The sequence below is a fragment of the Motacilla alba genome, chromosome 12, assembly GCF_015832195.1.
Source record: "Motacilla alba alba isolate MOTALB_02 chromosome 12, Motacilla_alba_V1.0_pri, whole genome shotgun sequence".
NCBI classification, from domain to species: domain Eukaryota; kingdom Metazoa; phylum Chordata; class Aves; order Passeriformes; family Motacillidae; genus Motacilla; species Motacilla alba.
This window is the reverse complement of record NC_052027.1, coordinates 205,025-222,675: the sequence shown is the minus strand read 5'-3', so window position 1 is coordinate 222,675 and position 17,651 is coordinate 205,025. Positions and strand designations below refer to the sequence as shown.

Below are 17,651 nucleotides of genomic sequence, written 5' to 3'. Positions count from 1 at the left end.
AAAGGTAAATCTGAGTAACTTACTGCTGCTGCTGTGGCCTCTTCTCCACCTACATAGATAGAAGAAGCAATCTCCATCACAGACAAGTTTGTGGGAGCATCTGTAGTGGATGATGATCTGGGCCGACCCGACTGAATATCCTGAGCAGACCTTCTGTTGATCTGCGGGCTTCCTTTCGGAGCATCTCCCTTGCCCCACCTGCTGTGCAGGCTGGTCCCTCTCTTCATTTTGGGTGGCACTCTGATCTGCTGAAGCACCCGGTTCAGAGCTGTGGGGTGGGTGGAGACACCATCAATTTCAGCACAGACGCTCTGGCTTTCCAAATCCAGGTCAGGCTCCAGCTCAGCCTGAGCTTGCTGGACATCATGTGGAGAAACAGACGACCTCCTGCGCTGATGCTGGAACAGGTGCTTCAAGCCTTGACCAATGACATTAATGTTCTCCAAAGCATTATGCGTTATTTTGGATAATTTTTGCTCTGATTCATGCTGTTTTTTGGTCTCTTGATCTTGGGATTTGCCTCCAGGATCAGGGTCATCAGACAACTGTTCAGTGCCAGACGGCTCCATTGATGACACCCAACAAGTTTATTTGACTATTCATACATAAATACGTCCCCTTTCTTTACAAGGCTTGTGTTTATTTTGAAAATGCCAAGATTGCCAGCCAATTAGGTGTGTAATTGCTTCAAGAGTGACTATACATGCAGCTGTGCCACGGTGATCTCATGCTTATCTAATGTTAAACAAAACAGTAGTCATTATTATACATCCATGCAGCAAGTGTGGGTTAAAAATCCAATGCGCAAAACATGCCACTAACAAAATAAAATGTATCAGTCCTTGGAGCACCCCTCCACGTGGCATTAGTTGCATCTAGGCTGTACGCAGAAGCCAAAGCTTGTGTGAGACAAGTCATTCATTGCGCGGGGGGAGAAGTCCAGCACAGAGGGTGCAGGAAAGCAAGAAAGATAAAAAAGCTGTTCAAAAAGGGGAGAAGCAAGAAGAAACCAGTGGGGTTTTGTTTATTAAGAACAAGCCCATAATAACATCTAACATGAGGTTAAACTTCTGAAGAGCATGTTAGTCACTTAGGCAGAACTAATTTTGCTCTTTGACAAAGATCTGATACTAAGACCTTAACAGTATTTAATACATGCAAAAACCCAGAACATTTCCAAATGAGTTATTCATTTCCACATAGTGAGAAATGGCTTATTACAGCCAGCATCCACTGATGGCACTGGAAACTAGATGTGAAAATCTATCTTCAAGCAAGAACAGGCAAGCAAAATGCTTTCAGTTGGCATAGTCTTGCTCCACAGCTCTCAGAGGAAACAAGAATGCCTTTTGAAAAGTAGATTAAGCAACCAAATCTGCAAGGGATCAGCACCAGGTATGTGCAGTTCAGCCTCAGGAACGGTGCAGCTGTTCTTGGAGAGCTCAACCAGAGTCACTCCCTGGGCTCAGGCAGGACTGGATTATACAACAGTGCAGCTCAGCACTTGCTCATAGCAACAACTATGGGAGAAGGTCAGCAAAGATATGGGGAAGAAAGGGAGGAAGAAAGGAAAGATACAGTAACTGAAAGGGTTTTACATCAGCACCATGAGATCACATGCTCAGAAGCTGACCACTGTTTTCTGCAAGAGAAAACTTTGATTAGGCTTCTATAAATACAGAAATCAGCTCACAGAGGTCTACCTCAATCTTGGCAGAAAGCAGTCTGTGCTTGAGAAAAGAATTATTCAAAACTCAGCATATTTGGGATTTGAGAGTGTTCATTTCTATGCTAGAACAGCTGCAGAATGCATTGAGTTTACAACTGGAGTGCTCTTGATTTTCTGCATCTGAAGCCTAACGCAATGGGTTAAACAGATATTCCAAAATGCTTTCCAAATTGCCATCCAAAAATATCAGAAGAGCTGCCTCTCTCTTTTTTCCAAGTGTCACTGCTATTAGTTGGAGGCAAGAAGAAACTCAGTACTTACAGAAAGCAGAACACTGGAATCATGCAGGATTTTATCTCAGTGCTTTAAAGATGCTATAAGCATTAAGTGTAAATATACTGGCCAGTTTAATCAGTAACACATTAAATGCAAAAGAATAAACAACATCCAAGAAAAATATATTTACCCACATTCATGCAACAATTGTGTGGCAAAAGAAAAAAAGATGTGCCAACAACATACCTACATACTTAACACTTTCTTAAATGAATTAAAGTGCCTTTCTGTCTAGTAGTATGCTTTGGCTTTTAAGCTTCCTCTTTCTTATTTGTTTTTTTTTTTCTCCCTCAAGTAACAGGTTTTGCAGAAAGTTAGACTACAGGTCTCCAATCAATTTATGTTTTGTGACAAAAAATCGCAAAACTAGATGCTTCTTTTTAACCAACAGACCAAATGATTCAGTGAACAAAACTCACCATCTAAAAAAGCAAGAGTCACAAAACTATTTGGCGTATAAAATACAAACCTGACAGCTGACCCATAACTGCCTTTTTCATTTTAGCTAATTCACTCAGCATTTACTTTTAGTCAGGACTCACTGAAGAACTGCAGTTCTTATCTAAGATGATCGGTAAACTCTCCAGCCAGGATCTCTTTGATCTCCTGCATGCTCTCTATCCATATTATCACTGGCAATGCTGCTGCTCCTAAAGAACACCACCTGAGTCTAACCGGAATTTCATGCATTATCTGCTAGAAAAAAATTACCGTGCTCAAATTAACCCTATGGCAGTTTACAAACCAACCTGAAACAAACCAGCCCACAGTGAGCTCACAAACAAGGCATGACCACCCTGTGTATTCTGGGACAGATTTCTGAAATTATATGGCCTCTCAGAGGCTCCTAATGGAGCTTTGTAGTCATCTCCTACTTCTATTTCCATAGGATGAGTCTGTTGTGAGCCTGAAATGAATTTTGCAAATTGCACATCTGGTATGAAGATCCTTACAAGTATTTATTTGTTCTAGTATCAACTTCTGGGGAAAAAAGTGTGAAGAATTGTGAATTTTCAAAATTAATTAGCACACTTATTTGCATTAGGATTCAACTTTTGTTCTCACTTTTGTTTTCTCTACTTACAACCATCTTTATATTCTGTTAGTGGGAGGAAACTATAGCATAAAGTTCAAAAACATACATTTCTTATTTGTACTACAATTTACTACATCAGGAACAAAATTCACAATTACATACACAGCCAACTGAGCAGATGTTACAACATTATTACACCCCAGAACATTCTAATACAGTCCTTCACTTGCCCAATTATTTCTCAGGAGCCCTGGGAAACAAAACAGTTCAAAAGGAAAAACTGGCAAAATCAACATTAGATAATAGTGAAAGGATAAACTTGTACTTGCCTCCATCATTTGCCCTTTAGCATGGCTGACCCACAGCAGTCCCTCCACTGAACAGAGCTGCAAAAGAAATTTGGTATGAGATACAATACTGAAAACCACAGGAAAGATATACATAAACAACAAAGAAAGAGTATGATTCCAACTTTTAATTTTTTTAAATAATCTTTTTTTCCATTGAAATGCAAGCGCCTCTGGAAGCTGTCCTATTTTAAACTCTTTCAAATAACTGAAGGGATACAAATACGACTGAAGTTAAAACTGAATCTTATGGAGTTAATCAAGAAGTTCTTGTGAAGGAGCATTTTCCGTTGGGGTTTATGGCTACCACCACAGGCCGAAAGCAGAGGAAGACATCAGGGCTCCAACCTGCCCCATATAGATTTTATTTTCTTCTCATATTTAGTCATTCTCCACACTCCCAGCCCAGGTCAAACAGCCGGCTCTGGTGTTCACCTCACAGGAGGCAAAAGCTGTGAGCATTCAGACACACTTGCACCTGCCACGGCTCACTGCACCGGCAGCTGCTGTCCCCCAGCAGCTCCTGCCTGGTCATTTCTGCTACCGACCCAAAGGCCAGGTGCTTGCTAGGAGATGACAAGAGGACAGCTGAGACCAGACACGGTGACCACACTTCTCTAGACAGCCTCAAGGACTATTCTGAAACACAGACAGATCACCCAGATTTTCCAAAGATGATCAAGTCAACCAGCTCTTAAAAACAGGGAGCACACTATTCTTCAGATGAACACCACAAGAACTCTGCACAATAGGGGCATTTTGACTGTTTTATTCCACATCAGATTCCCACCTCCAAGACAGAAAAAGAGGAAAAAAGGGTTACTCTGATCCATTGAAGTGGGATGCTAGAATATGAAGAAAGTGATGACAGCAAATATTAGGAACTTGGAAAAAATTAATGAACACATTTTTGAAAAAGATCTTCATATAGAAGAAATTCCCTTTCTATACTAGCATGAGTGGAGAACTAATATAATGTGTGAAGTACTGGTCACACGAGGTGTCACTAACAGAACTTCAGTCACTCTACTTGTCTACTTTTAAAAAAAGTTTTAATGTTATTTTTTATTTATAGTAACTGTAAGAGTTTTTGTCAGCAAGGTCTTCAGAGACATGACCTACAGCACTACAGGATGACCAACTGCATTACAGGACCTGCAGATTAGCAGCTGCTTTTGGTTCAAATTGTTTCACGGCTGCCATAGTTCAGAGTCCGTGTCCCAGAGTGCCCACAGGTTTAAGAGGCATTAGCACCAAAACTAGCTGTACTGTCCCTTGTGTGAACCACAGACCTCACTGACACACCACCAAAACTCCCATTTGCTGCCAGAAGCTCCAATTTCTTCTGAACTTTGAGAAACTATTACATGGGGCTAATCAAAATTCCTTCACTGTACTTACAAAGTGTACACATCATCTTGGCTTCAATGGTTTTTGACAATTCTTCCCACTCTTTCACTTTTCTTTACCAAATACTTTGTAACATGAACATTTCAAAAAAAATTGACAAGTATCGGTCTGAAAATACTTCTGCCTCTCAGATTTTAGATTTTATTCAAGTCAAAGTTTACTTTAAACTAATATCACTTTAATTAATTCCCTTCAAAATCACAGTTCTTTGTAAACAAAGTGAACTCTGAAGCTACCACTGAAAACCAGTTTAGAGATTACTTATCTGCAGCTGAAGTACTTGTTACAGAAACAAGCAGTACAGGACTGCAGAAATGGGGAAGAAAAATTATTTTCAAGGAAAGGAAACAGGAAAAATTCCACCTTCTCACAGAGTATTTCAAACACGTTTTACTTATGCTATATATGAACACCATGAACCCTTAATAATGCTGAAGTACAATTAGCTATATAATCCTCACATTCCTTTTATTTCATAAACAGGTCAATTAAAAAGCTCACTGTAGACTTGTCATCACAGTTAGCAGGGATCTTAGGAAGGAGATGCTTCCCACTCGTCCTATTTGGTAAAAGAAAAGCACTTTTCAGTTGTTTCAGAATAGAAGCGATTTTTGCTAAGAAAAAGCCCAGTTTAGTTTGAGAAATCCCAGATTATTTTCAGAAATCCATCCCAAAATGGAGTCTGTATCCAGGCAAACAGTTTAGCAAGAAAGACTAAAGAAGCAACAGTCACACACTGGAAAGCCACCTGTTACAGGAACTGGGAACCCTAGCAAGTGATTTATTTCCAAAGGAGGATTAAGATATTTTAAAAGCATCATTGCTCAGAAGAGCAAAGTGGCCTAAAGTTGAGTGACTGGTTTTCAGAAATGGTTCTGCTGCTTTGGAGTACAACCCATTGCCACTGACATCTTTTCCACCCCTCCCTGAACATTCAGTAACTCAGTGGTTACACTGTTTGAATCAAAGCTATGAAGTAAAGATCAAGACTTCTCCAAAATTACTAACCGTGCAGAGGTACCAATACATAATCATTCTGTGCTTGTGATATGTTAAAATCTCATGTGAAAACCAAAGCAAAATGTTTCAGCTGTATTCCTATAGCTGGTGACCTGCCTATTTATCAGAAGCCTTTCCCAACTGCAGTGCTGCATCTAGAGCTGGTGTGCCATGGAGTCTGACTGTGGGGCAATGCTGCTGGTTCCACAGCTCAGCAGAACTTCATCCTTGATGAATTCCTTAGCTACATAAAGTATTTCTAGATTTATATTACCATAACATGTGAGCAGTCGTTAAATTCACCCTTTGAATGCTCCTAGATTATGTAGAATTATTATTATTTCTTTAGTTTTCAGGCAACCCCCCGCACACAGAAAGATCAAGAAGCTGCCTAAAGGTTATGTGGCACTTTACAGCAGAGAACCAAACTTAAAATTTGGTCTTATAAGGTTAATGTTATACTTCCATGATTTCTCCTGTTGCTACCTTCATATTCATTTATGAACAGTGTTCAGCAGGGTAACTGGAACCTACTCAAATCACTTAAAAACATTATTTTCTGGAAAAGGCTACATATAGGCTGTTGTCCATCACATTATATAAAAACAGTGCTTCAAGAAAGCTAAATGAATGTTCAAGAAAGATTTAACTAGAGTCTTCTGATTAGTTGACATTGACAATTACATATATCATTTACATTTTCTTGACTTTTTTTGTGAACATACTTAAAATTTGGGAGACAACACTAAAAGTCCAGTCTGCGGGGATTTTAGAAGAAAAACAAACTGGACGAAGAATTATTATAAAGACAGCCTGCTTTACTAGGCTCAAGAGGAAACTTGCAATTCAGAACTGTGTGGTCTGCCACAGGAGGGCTGACAGTTGACACTTCCACTTAATTTAGTGGCCTGTTTCAGAAAACTGATATCCTCAACCACTCTTCCTCAAAACCAAACTGAAGTTAAGCCAAGCAGCAGCAATTCCTCTAAAACACCTCTGCTTTTTGCAAAAGGGAAAAATGTTGCACCCATATTTACGTATTCTACAAACCAGCCAAGTGCATGCTCTGAACTCAGGGCTTCACTGAAGAACACTGAAGGGACATCTCCAGCCACAGTCCAAACAGGGATCTGAAGCTGTCCTTTCACAACACAAGAAGTACAACAGAAACGGCAATTTAAGGAATTTCCAACCTCTTTTGTCCCCTGGGGCTCATTTTCAGAACCACAGCATGGCATTCAGTTTTAGCTTTTGTAGGCACAAATATTTCCACAGCTGTGATATGAACCAATACAAAAAAAAAAACCAAAACGCCTCTTTATTTGAAGGAAGGCAGGACTGAGGGATAAATCTGACCATGGACCCGGATGTAACAACTTTGGAATAAGGCTAAAGAGAGGAAGTAGACAGACAGGGTACACAATTACTCCCAAATGGTGTTATCAAAAACCTCCTGTCTGATGCTATGGCCACAACAGCTGCAGAGCTTCAGCAAGGATTCATCAGAATACAAGTGATTTCACTTCTACAGTTCAAATACTGCATTTTGCAAACAGAGAAACTCCCTCCCCTAAAGGAAAAGACTGAAGAAGCGTTAAGCAAACATTCAAAACAATCTGTCTTCCACAAAGAAAAGAATGGATTAAACTCCTTGAAGCATCTCAAATATTTTAGTGGCCAGTTGCACTCCTACTATTAACTTCTCCTATTAACATCTGCATTATCAGGATCTGATTCTTCACTCTCTGGAAAAATGCAACAGTACTAGGCCACGGCAAGAATTTCGGCAGGATCTTTTCAGGCAAGGAAGGATGGAGGGGAGAGATCAAAGCTGCTCTAATCTCCTCACTGCCTGTCTGCCAAGAGACACTGCCACCTTCTGTGTGTCAAAGCTGACTCAAATGTCAGGAACAAGAGAACCATAAAGTGGAAATACAGGTATTTTCATTCCACTTCCAAGGGAAGACAAAAGGTTATACTACACCTATTTCTGGCATTAAAGAGAAACGTCTAAGCAAGCTAGTAATACAAAGAAAATAAGAGATGGCCTCTCATTTTAACTCCTAGCAGAATTACCTGTGATAATGCCAGCAGAGATGCTGGCAAGATTTAGCAACTCTAGTTCTAAAAGAAAGGTTTATTCCAGGCTTGCAGTTGTAAGGAGGTCAAAACAAGTTAAATCAGCAGGCTTGTAAAGAAAGATATCATCTACCACCAACCCACACCCCACACTAGGTGTGATTTTAACATGTGCTTTTAGCCCTGAATTTTGGAAAGTATCTTATTTACAATGACTCGTGAAAGAAGTAGAACTAACCTCACACAGAGCAGTAAAATAGTCCCCCTGATGACTCAGAACCAACTCTTTCTACCAGTATTGTTTAAAATGTCACACAAATCTGGCAAGACAAATTCTGACCAGAAGTCAATAGTCATCGCTATTCTGGCATTGATGCTGCTCAACCATTGACAGCTTCATCCTGCTCTTCAGAAGAAAACTCTCCCTCCCGATCCTTCTTCAAGACTGCTTGTCTAGGGAGCTTTTATTTAAGTGCAACTCTTTAAAAAATTGTATAACAGTAGTGGCCTTAGTCTGAGGCCAGTTTGTTTACATGGCTTTTTCTAATCAAGCTTTAGCACATTCCTCCCTACAGGACTACAAACAAGATGTTCAGGTTGCCCATCAAACACTGCTTGAAGTCCTTCACTCAGCACTTGCAGGAGGCTGGGAGGACCTATCAGTAAAAGACTACCCCCATCCACACCTTCTTACCTGTTCTCAATGTTAAAAACCTGCTATCAGCTGTCAACAGAAACAGGAGACATGCATAAGGTGTTTTTGACTTGACTCATTACAGACACTTCTCCCAGTCCCAGGTAGGCTCAAGCAGAGCTTGAGACAGCAAACACTATAACTGCATTCCTATGTACCGTAACAAGTAGGAACAGCATCAGCCTGGCCTCTGTGTCTCACAGACACCGTGTGAGCAGAGCCATGGGCACCTGCTCTGCAGCACACAGACATGCTGCCAGGCCTCTTTTCAGGTGCCAAGGAACCAGCCCAGCACAGCCACAACTCCCTATCCCCTCAGAGCAGCACCTTTTGGAACAGGACCCATGTCAGCCACCCATCAACTGCTACCACATAGACTTGTGAATTCCCTGCTTTGCTCACTTTTTGGACTTCTGCAATAAAAATACTGATGCATATCTATGGTCCTTTTCTTCTATTAGGTCGTCTTATGCATTTTAGAGAGACACACACACAAACTGCACAAACACAGCACAGCAAAGCAGCCACTCACAAATATGCTGCTCTTCAATATCCACCTCCACATCCAGCTGCACAGAGGCAGTAATATGGTATGAAGCAATTGGGCTTGACTACTTTGCCAATGGGAAACAAGTAGTCATGCATTTAAAAACTCAGCCAAAATCAGAATGTTTCCTCCCACATTCATGGTAGAGTCTACTTAAAAAAAAACCAACCTACAAATCTTTACCCAAAGCAGCACAAGAAGAGAGCAGTCTTATTTGAAATAAGGCTGAACTTCAGCTACCAGTGAGAAGGTGCAGGCTTATAACCAGAGCCAAAACCAAGACCCAAGTTAGTGGCTCCTTACAGAGCCATTGTGCAACCTGAGTTTCTGCCAGAACACCCGTTTGCTAGCTGCAGAGCAGCTTTGCAGCTGGTCAGGCCCCCAGTACAGGTACATGGGTGGTTAGAGAACACCACCTACACCACGTGGGTCCTCCCCAGGTGCAGAGCTTCCTCTTTCCCTTTATTGAACCTTGTGAGGTTCCTGCCTGCCTATTCCTCAAGCCTATCCAGGTGCCTCTGAATGGCAGTACTATCATCAGGTCTATCAACTTCCCATCTTGCAACACCTAGAAAATTCTTCACCTGGCCCTACTAATATATTATAAATAAAGAGATTGTACAGTGCTGGACCCTGTACTTCTCCCACAGACTGGAATTACACCAGAAGCATTTAAAGGACTTCAGTAAACCAGAACAAAACTTTCAGCACAACAAACAAGCTGAGAACTAACTCCCACAGCAAAAGCATGACCAGCACAGGAACTGCTCTGCAGAGCAGCAAGCAGCCACTGATACAGCCTCCCTCTCTGCTCCTCTTACCACAGGATGCTCTGCAGCCCAGGCAAACTTCTCAAAAGCATCCAATGCGTACTAGCCACGTTCTTCTGTTATGCAAAGGCTCACATATACAGAATTATCTCCCTCCACAAGGCATTTAATACAAATCAGTAGCAACCAGAGCTAGAGGCTACCCCAGCTGAAAACCAGCACAGGGAAGGACCACAGCCCCACACACCTTGGAGGGATTTGCTTTCACCAACAGAGATTTTGCCTTACTAGTCAAGTCAGCCATCACTGGCCTGAATGGGCTAAGTTCACTCCTAACAGATTCTGACCCAAAGTCGCTCTGTGTAATTTCTCCCATTTTAACTGCTACTCAACCTCAGGATCACAGCAAGGACTGCTTCTCACAGACAAGTGACACTACCCCTTATGACTGTGACCCACTAGAGCACGAGATGCTTGTTCAGCTGGCAGTGATTTACAAACATGGAGTGCTATGGGTACAGCACTTCCAGTGATCCTAGAAAAGGCCACAGTCCTTTTGTTCAAAACTAGTATAACTGGGAACCATGAAAAACACTTTTATTTTCCCTCAGGATAATCACCATGGCAACTGGCTTCCAGGAAAATAACAGTCAACAGCTTCAGTAACGAAGGCCACTATGGAATTTGTTAAGGACACCATCAGCTCACACAAATCCAAAATATACTGAAATTTGCCAAATTTATACCTGAAGAAACTGTAAGTAGGTATCTGCAAACTTCCTGTCATAACCCATCCCACCAGCTGAATCAACAGCAGTACCATTTATCTCAACACTGCAGTGTCCTCTAATGTTCTACTCACTTTTCAGACAACTTGTAGAACAGTTTTAATGCAACATTCTCTAATATACACAATTTCGCCTTTCGGGCCACTTCTTTACATCAAAAGAAAACTTTACCTTATACTCAATCTCCTTGTCACCCAACATATTAGTAATTCACTTTTAGTTACATGAGTTTGAGTAATTAAACTGCACTTATGTTTTTCATGAAACTTAATGTTTTACAAAGATAGGTCAACATTGTCTTTCAGTTAAGGAAATAAAGACTAATATTCTGTTTAGGAATATACACTCACTGACACATGCACTCTGTACTCTTACAGGTATTCAAAGATACTGCAGGACTTGTTCTATTTTCACAGAATGGCAGCTTTTTTGGGAAATGTGTACCATTAATTGATAGGATTACAGAGATCATAACTTACTTACACCATAACTTACTTACACCAAAAAAAAAGTGGATTACAGAATCCACATCCCTGGTACACTGCACAAAGCATCACTAAGGTGGCAATGGACAGCTCAGCAAACCACTCCTGGTGTGTTCCTACAGCTTCTCTGAAAGCAGCTTACAGAGAACAATGCTCCTCCTTTCTGCCCAATGCTACTTTTGCACACTGCCACAGCCAAATAACACTGCCCAGGCAGAATGAGAAACACATTTAAAGTCTGCTGCACCAATTTCTGCCCAGTTGTAACAGAGAATCTCACCAAGATGCCAATCCCTGGCCCCAGCTGTGTTTGCAGGCGAATGACGGAGGAATTCCTTCAGCACATGTAAGGGATCCCCTTCCCAACCACTGCACTTTGCTGCCCATCACAGCTCAGACTTGCACTGCAACATGGCCCATTCTGCCTTCCTGTTACAGGAAGGCCATCGGGCTGTTTTAAGCCAGACAGGGAGGTAGGCCAGATTTGTGTCCCTCCAGTATCATCTCAGCCTGAATCACTGGAGCTTATCAACAAAAGCATGCGTGTTGTCTGCTAAATACATCCTGTACGGCAACGTGTCATGATGAATGATTCAGTCAGATAGCTACTTTCAGCACAACCAGTTTTCCTTTTTAAACTAAACCCACTAATGAATGTCTCTCCTGGAAGCCAGAGAGGTGTGTTTGGCTGCCTTTCACTGTAACCCACCATTAACTGACAAGACTGCCACTGCTCCAGAACACAGAAGGGATAAGGAGTCCAAGTAGTTTACAGAAGGAAAAGATGTTATCAGTGCACACCAGCCTCTTCTAAGCCCATACAGAGGCAGTTAGCCAGCTTCCTCATTCCAGGTTTAGAATATGTATAGACAGCTAAAAGCCTCCAGGAAAATAAAACTGTGCATGCTGGTTACTTTCTATGCTGTGGAAACAGCCAAGGCTGTCCATCTCTTGTTACCTGGGTGGGTCAAACCTGCACAGCAACAAGGCAAATCCCACCCAGCTCTGCTTGTGTCTTGTACATCACAGGCATATTGTCTAACAAGACTGCTCCTTTCTGGGAGCAGAGACCACTGTGCCAGCACCTGTGCACAGGAAGGCAAGCAAAATATCCTTGTCTGCTAACCTTCATTCCAGATGCTTTCAAATTCAAGGCAAGTACTCTGTAATTTCATGTGAGTGCTTTACCTAAGCAAACAGAGCAACCACCATGGCCTCCCCGGCGCATTTCAATGACTACTGCAGGTCTGTCACATACTTCGAAGAAGAAAATTTCTGCAGACCGTGGTGGTATTTAGGAGCTGAATGGGTGAGCAGTGGATACAGCTTTTCTAAAGACAATCTTCTGAGTACTCCCACAGCAGGTTCAACCAAGGTTACCCTCCATACAATGCCATCTGGGTATTCTGGTGCTCCTACAGCCTCACTGTGTACACGTATATTCTGCTGCTAAAACCATGCATAATGGTGCACATCAGCCTAAATCTAGAATATGTACACCTAGAGCTCTCTTTGCCCTAATCAGATGGCCTTCCCCTTCCATGTGTTCTAAGTCATAGCAGGCATACATACCTCAAAAGTGCTCAGGGTAGCTTGTCTCTTTGCATAGGTATGCTCACAGTTGTAATCCAAATGTCATCAACAGATGTCTAACTTAAAAAAAATTATAAGTATAAATTCCAGAGGGAACAGGAAAGTCAGGGGAGGGAAGAAGATATGATTTATCAGCTTCTACACTTGCAGACATCTGCAGTCAGTTCTGTAGATCATTTTCAGAGTAAATCTTGCCAAAAAAGCTTCTTTGTAGAGGAGAAAGACCTGCCAAAATTAACAAGCATAATAAGAAACGCCATTAATACCCGATAAACAATAAAACAGCACACATATTCAGAGTCCCCTTCAGAGAAAAGAATTAACTCATTTGAAATACTGGGTTTCTGCTAGCTTTGACGTATTTAAAATCAGAAGCAGCCTCTGAAGCTACCTCATACTCTGACTACTTTAACCTAATAAATTATCTCAAGGAGGGAAATCCTCTAAGCATTCAAATAAAGTTTGATCACATCAGAGCATGCAACACTATACCACATCACAGATTGCCCTGATTCAGACAAACCTTCCCAGCTCACCAAATGCCTTGATGTTCACTGAGTATTTTGCCACAGGAATGCCAGTGTGACCAGTGTCAGACTAAAGAATTAAGCCGCTGTCCAAAACAAGGACCAACACAGAGCGTGATGGAAGCCCTGACACAGCATGCACATAAAATACATACCTGGGGGATACCTGCATGGCATAAATGTTCAGGAGTGTTGGCAAACTTCTGAACTTTTCAGGTTTGGATTTAAGCTAATAAAATGTTTTTGAAATGTTTTTGGGGCAGAGACCTCCTGTTCTGTGTTTGCCTTTCATGTGGTGTGTCAGATCTAGCTTCCAAATCAAAGTTCTCAACCTTATTTTGAGAGAACTGTTTTGTATTTTTGGTACATGAGTCTATAAATAAAAAGGGTCAACTAGATCTGCATTACCATAAAATGTTTCTGAAAGTATGAAGACATTACATCTGCAAAAATATATTTAACTCCACACAATTGCTTCTTTTCTTCTTTCCTTTTTCCTTAACAGCTTGGCTGGAATAACAATTTTGAGCACTGAGCTTGAATTCAAGCCCAAAGAATCAGCTCATTGTGCTGTTACAATATCCAGGGTCTCAACTGCTTAGGGGAGTTATGTATTTTCAGTATTTAACCACAGCAGAATACTGAGTTTCTAGAAGTGCAAACAATGCATGTCTGGACTGCCGCCTTCATGTTCCATTTCATTCAGCCATCTTCACTCTTTCCAGGGATGTCAGTTTATCCTCTAGGAAACATTGTGCCGAGTTCACAGATTTGCTGACCTTGGAAGGGACCTCTGGATGTCAGCTGAAATGGTTCATCACCATTTCTGCAAGTCTTGCTATTGAGAGACCACCCTGTTCCTGGCCCCAGAGAGCTCGAGTCGCCATGAGCTCCATCCCCCACGGAGAGCGCACGACCTCTGTGCCAAGCAGCAGCATTCAGTGTACCACAGCAACCAGCCTTCATCAGGCCTTAGGGGACAGGCACAGGGAAAACCACTCCCTTTATTTCAGGGGTGAGGAGACTCCAGGTCTACCAAGAGGCAACCAACCAGCCAGCTCACCTGAGAAACACCTTGCATTTGGTGAATTCAGGTGCCAAAACCCAGCTCTCACTGGCAGACAGCTACAGAACCACCTGAGGAGAACACACCACACCAGTGAGTGTGCTGGGGAAGCCAGTGGAAAGGGAAGACTCCTCCTCCAGAGCTCTAAGCAAAAATTCCTAGAAACCAAGCCCAAGATATTATCATACCAAGTCTTTTTGAATGGTTCAAAACAATTCTCAGAAAGACAAGAGAAAACACTAAAATAAGGTTTGCCTGACTCCAGAGCAGCCACAATTGCCGGCCCACAGTCAGGCACAGGCCATTCACCCAAGCAGTGGAGGAGCTGACTCACTAGATACAACCCATTTCCTGCAGAATGCACCTCTAAACACATGCAAACAAAATCTGTAGACCTCCAATGATTTCTATTTTGTATCTGAATTAGACATAGGTTTTAATTACAAGAACTTCAGCTGTGATTAAATAAGATGCGAGACAGCTCAAACTATGACACAGAACTGCTTGGAAAACCAAACTCAGCAATGTGGTAAATGTGGTAAATTTTATGTGGTAAATGGAGGAGGGAAACCCCAAACTTTATTGAAACCTGAAGTTCAAATTTCTTTCTAAAGCAAATTTCACACAAAGTAGATCTTTCTCCGTCTTCAGTTTGCTTTCATATTTTGGATGGCTTCCAGACCAGCTGGGTGGGTTTATCAGGCAACAGAACTGGACACTGTGTGTACAAAGCTCCAACAAACTTGTTCATTTGGTGCCAGAACCTTGTGTGGCTGCAGAGCTTCTGAGCAGCGCAAGCCCTGCAAGCTGGGGAGCCCCACTGTCCCCAGACAAGAGAAGGAAGAGCCCCCCCAGAACCAAGACAGAAACAGCCCTTCCAGTGAGTACACCCTACTCACTGGGCCTTCCTTGCCTCTAGGCACTTCCAGATGGACCAAAAATTTACCCTAAGAGAAGCATCGTGACCAAAAATAGAGTCACCTGCCCCATGTTAATCTTGAGCAAGACAGAGTCAGTGGTGAGCATCAGGGACAGTAGCACTTGGTCCCTGGGCTGAGGAGAACCCAGCAGCACTGGCTCAGGTCAAGGCATCACTACTTGAGTGATCACACCAGTAGCCTGGACTGTTACTAAGGGCTTCCAACCTGCAAAAACACCTGATTTTAAAGATTGTGGATGATGGACACTGTTTACTGATGCAGTGGGAGTTACATTACCCTCTTCTGTCTCCCTCTCCCATAGCCTTGGACTCAGATCTTTGTACCTTCAGTTCAGACCTTTACACCTCCTACCCACCAAGAAGCCTCATTAAGTTTCCCTATTGGTAGAGTTTCTTAGTGAAAGCGATGCCTCCACCCACCATGGGAGTTCTGCTGGCCACCACATTTGTCACTAATGCACACCAGGTACTGCTGTGTCTCCAGTGACGGCAGCTGCACACAAGTCACAAACACAGTGTCAGCTCCAAGTCTCGTGAATTTTGGCACTCATAAAGCTTCGAAGCTGCTGCTTTAACCCTTAAGCTCTTTACTTATAGGCCTGTCACTGACAATCTGCTTTTAAGCCGGCAAATTCTGAGCTCGCCATGAAATAATTCGTGTCTTAACCATCTCATCAAAGACAGCCAAGGCGAGCAGGAATCAGTGAAGCGAACACACGCCTCAGCCCGCCCCAAGCCAGCGCCAGGGCCGAGGCGGCGCCTCGCGAGCCTCCAGCACAGGCCACACGTGCGCGGGGCCGCCCCCGGGAGGGGCCGCGGGGATCGGGGCGATCGCGGGGCCACGGCGGGGGCCGAGGGCGCCGCTCGCCACCGCCGGGCCGGACAGCGCCCCGCGAAGCCCGGGCCCTGCGTCCCGAACGACGGCCCGGAACGGGGCGAGCGGGCCGGCGGGGCCGCGACCCGGACAGGGAATCCTAAACCGGCCGCAGGAGCGGAGGCGGCGAGAGACAGCCCGCCCGAGCGGCCGCTCCGGGGGTGGGTGAGGCGCTCGCGACGGGCGCACGCGGGGCCGGTCGGGCGGGGTCCCCTCGCCCCGTCCCTCGGTTCCGGGTGTTCTCCCGCCCCGTTCCCCATCCCGCTCCGCTCCCGCGGTCCGTCGGGCACTCACCGGCCGAGCGGCGGCCGCTCCATCCCCGCGCGCCACCACCGCCCGGCCCGGCCGCGGGACGTCGCGCGAGAGGTGGGGCCGGGCGCGCGCGGCGGCGTCACCTGCGGGGGCGGGCCCTGCGGTAGGGCACGCCCTCCCCACGGCGCCTGCGCGGTGAGGCCCCGCCTCAGCAACGCTGCCGCGGTCACGTGCTGGCCGGGCGGGGTCACGTCCGGTCCCGCTCGGCCCGGCCCGGCCCGGCTCCCGCTGGTCTCTGGTCTCTGCCCTGCCCTGCCCGGCCCGGCTCCCGCTGGTCTCTGGTCTCTGCCCTGCCCGGCCCGGCTCCCGCTGGTCTCTGGTCTCTGCCCTGCCCTGCCCGGCCCGGCTCCCGCTGGTCTCTGGTCTCTGCCCTGCCCGGCTCGGCCCGGCTCCCGCTGGTCTCTGGTCTCTGGTCTCTGCCCTGCCCGGCCCTGCTCTGCCCTGCCCGGCCCGGCCCGGCCCCCGCTGGTCTCTGCCCTGCCCTGCCCGGCCCTGCCCTGCCCGGCCCGGCTCCCGGTCCCTGTCCCGGTCCCGGCCCCCGCTGGTCTCTGCCCGGCCCGGCCCGCTCCGCTCCCGGTCCCTGCCCGGTCCCTGTCCCGGTGTCGCTGGTCGCTGGTCTCTGGTCTCTGCCCTGCCCGGTCGCAGGGAGCGCCGGGGCGGCTCTCGGTCTCTGTGCTGCGCTGGCGGCAGACTCGCACTCCACACTCAGTTTTCCTCTACTCACGTCTTCCCGTCTCCCGCAGCCCCTTCCCTCTGGGCCCGGCCCCTTCAGGCGCAGCCGCGTCTGAGCTCCCTTGTGTGGCTCCTCGCCTTGAGACCCCGGCATCCCCGCTCAGGTGTGACCCCGCACAGGTGAGTCACGGCCCCCTCAGCACTGACTAAAGCACGGCCTTCCAAAGAGCAGGGAAAACCCCTGCCAAACACCCTTGGCTCTGACCTCTGTGTCGAAGGAGCAGGAAAGGACAGTCATGCCAGGGTTGGCTCTGAATAGTTGCTATGGCTTGAAATGTCCTTAAAAGGTAAAATCCATGCATTTCCACCACAGCAGACACTCCAGCCTGCGGTATCTCAGATCAATAGCATATTCCCAGCTGAGTATTAAAGGGGCTGTCATCTGATTTTCTAGCTCCCGTGACTAAATTGCTGTAGCTTTGCTCTCATGGTCCAGAAATCCTAGAG

At 45.1% G+C, this 17,651-nt stretch overlaps 2 protein-coding genes across 6 annotated transcripts in view; both read right to left on the bottom strand.

Annotated features, from left to right (window-relative positions):
- TMCC1 (transmembrane and coiled-coil domain family 1) overlaps positions 1 to 16,609 on the bottom strand; it is a 72,212-nt gene extending 55,603 nt beyond the window's left edge. The window contains exons 1-4 of one of the 5 annotated variants that reach the window (XM_038148836.1): positions 16,455 to 16,609; positions 12,733 to 12,978; positions 3,371 to 3,427; positions 24 to 979 (exon numbers count right to left, since the gene is read on the bottom strand). In XM_038148836.1, coding sequence (XP_038004764.1) covers positions 24 to 569 — 546 coding nt within the window. In that variant the 5' untranslated portion in view covers positions 570 to 979; positions 3,371 to 3,427; positions 12,733 to 12,978; positions 16,455 to 16,609. The other 4 variants (XM_038148837.1, XM_038148839.1, XM_038148838.1 and 1 more) reach the window with 4 other exon arrangements.
- On the bottom strand, positions 16,008 to 17,298 carry LOC119706147 (translation initiation factor IF-2-like). Its single transcript, XM_038149385.1, has 2 exons — positions 17,193 to 17,298; positions 16,008 to 16,555 (listed from the first exon to the last, which is right to left on the bottom strand). The coding sequence occupies exons 1-2, from the start codon at positions 17,296 to 17,298 to the stop codon at positions 16,008 to 16,010; spliced, it is 654 nt and encodes a 217-aa protein (XP_038005313.1).
- Positions 17,299 to 17,651: the final 353 nt, after the last annotated feature.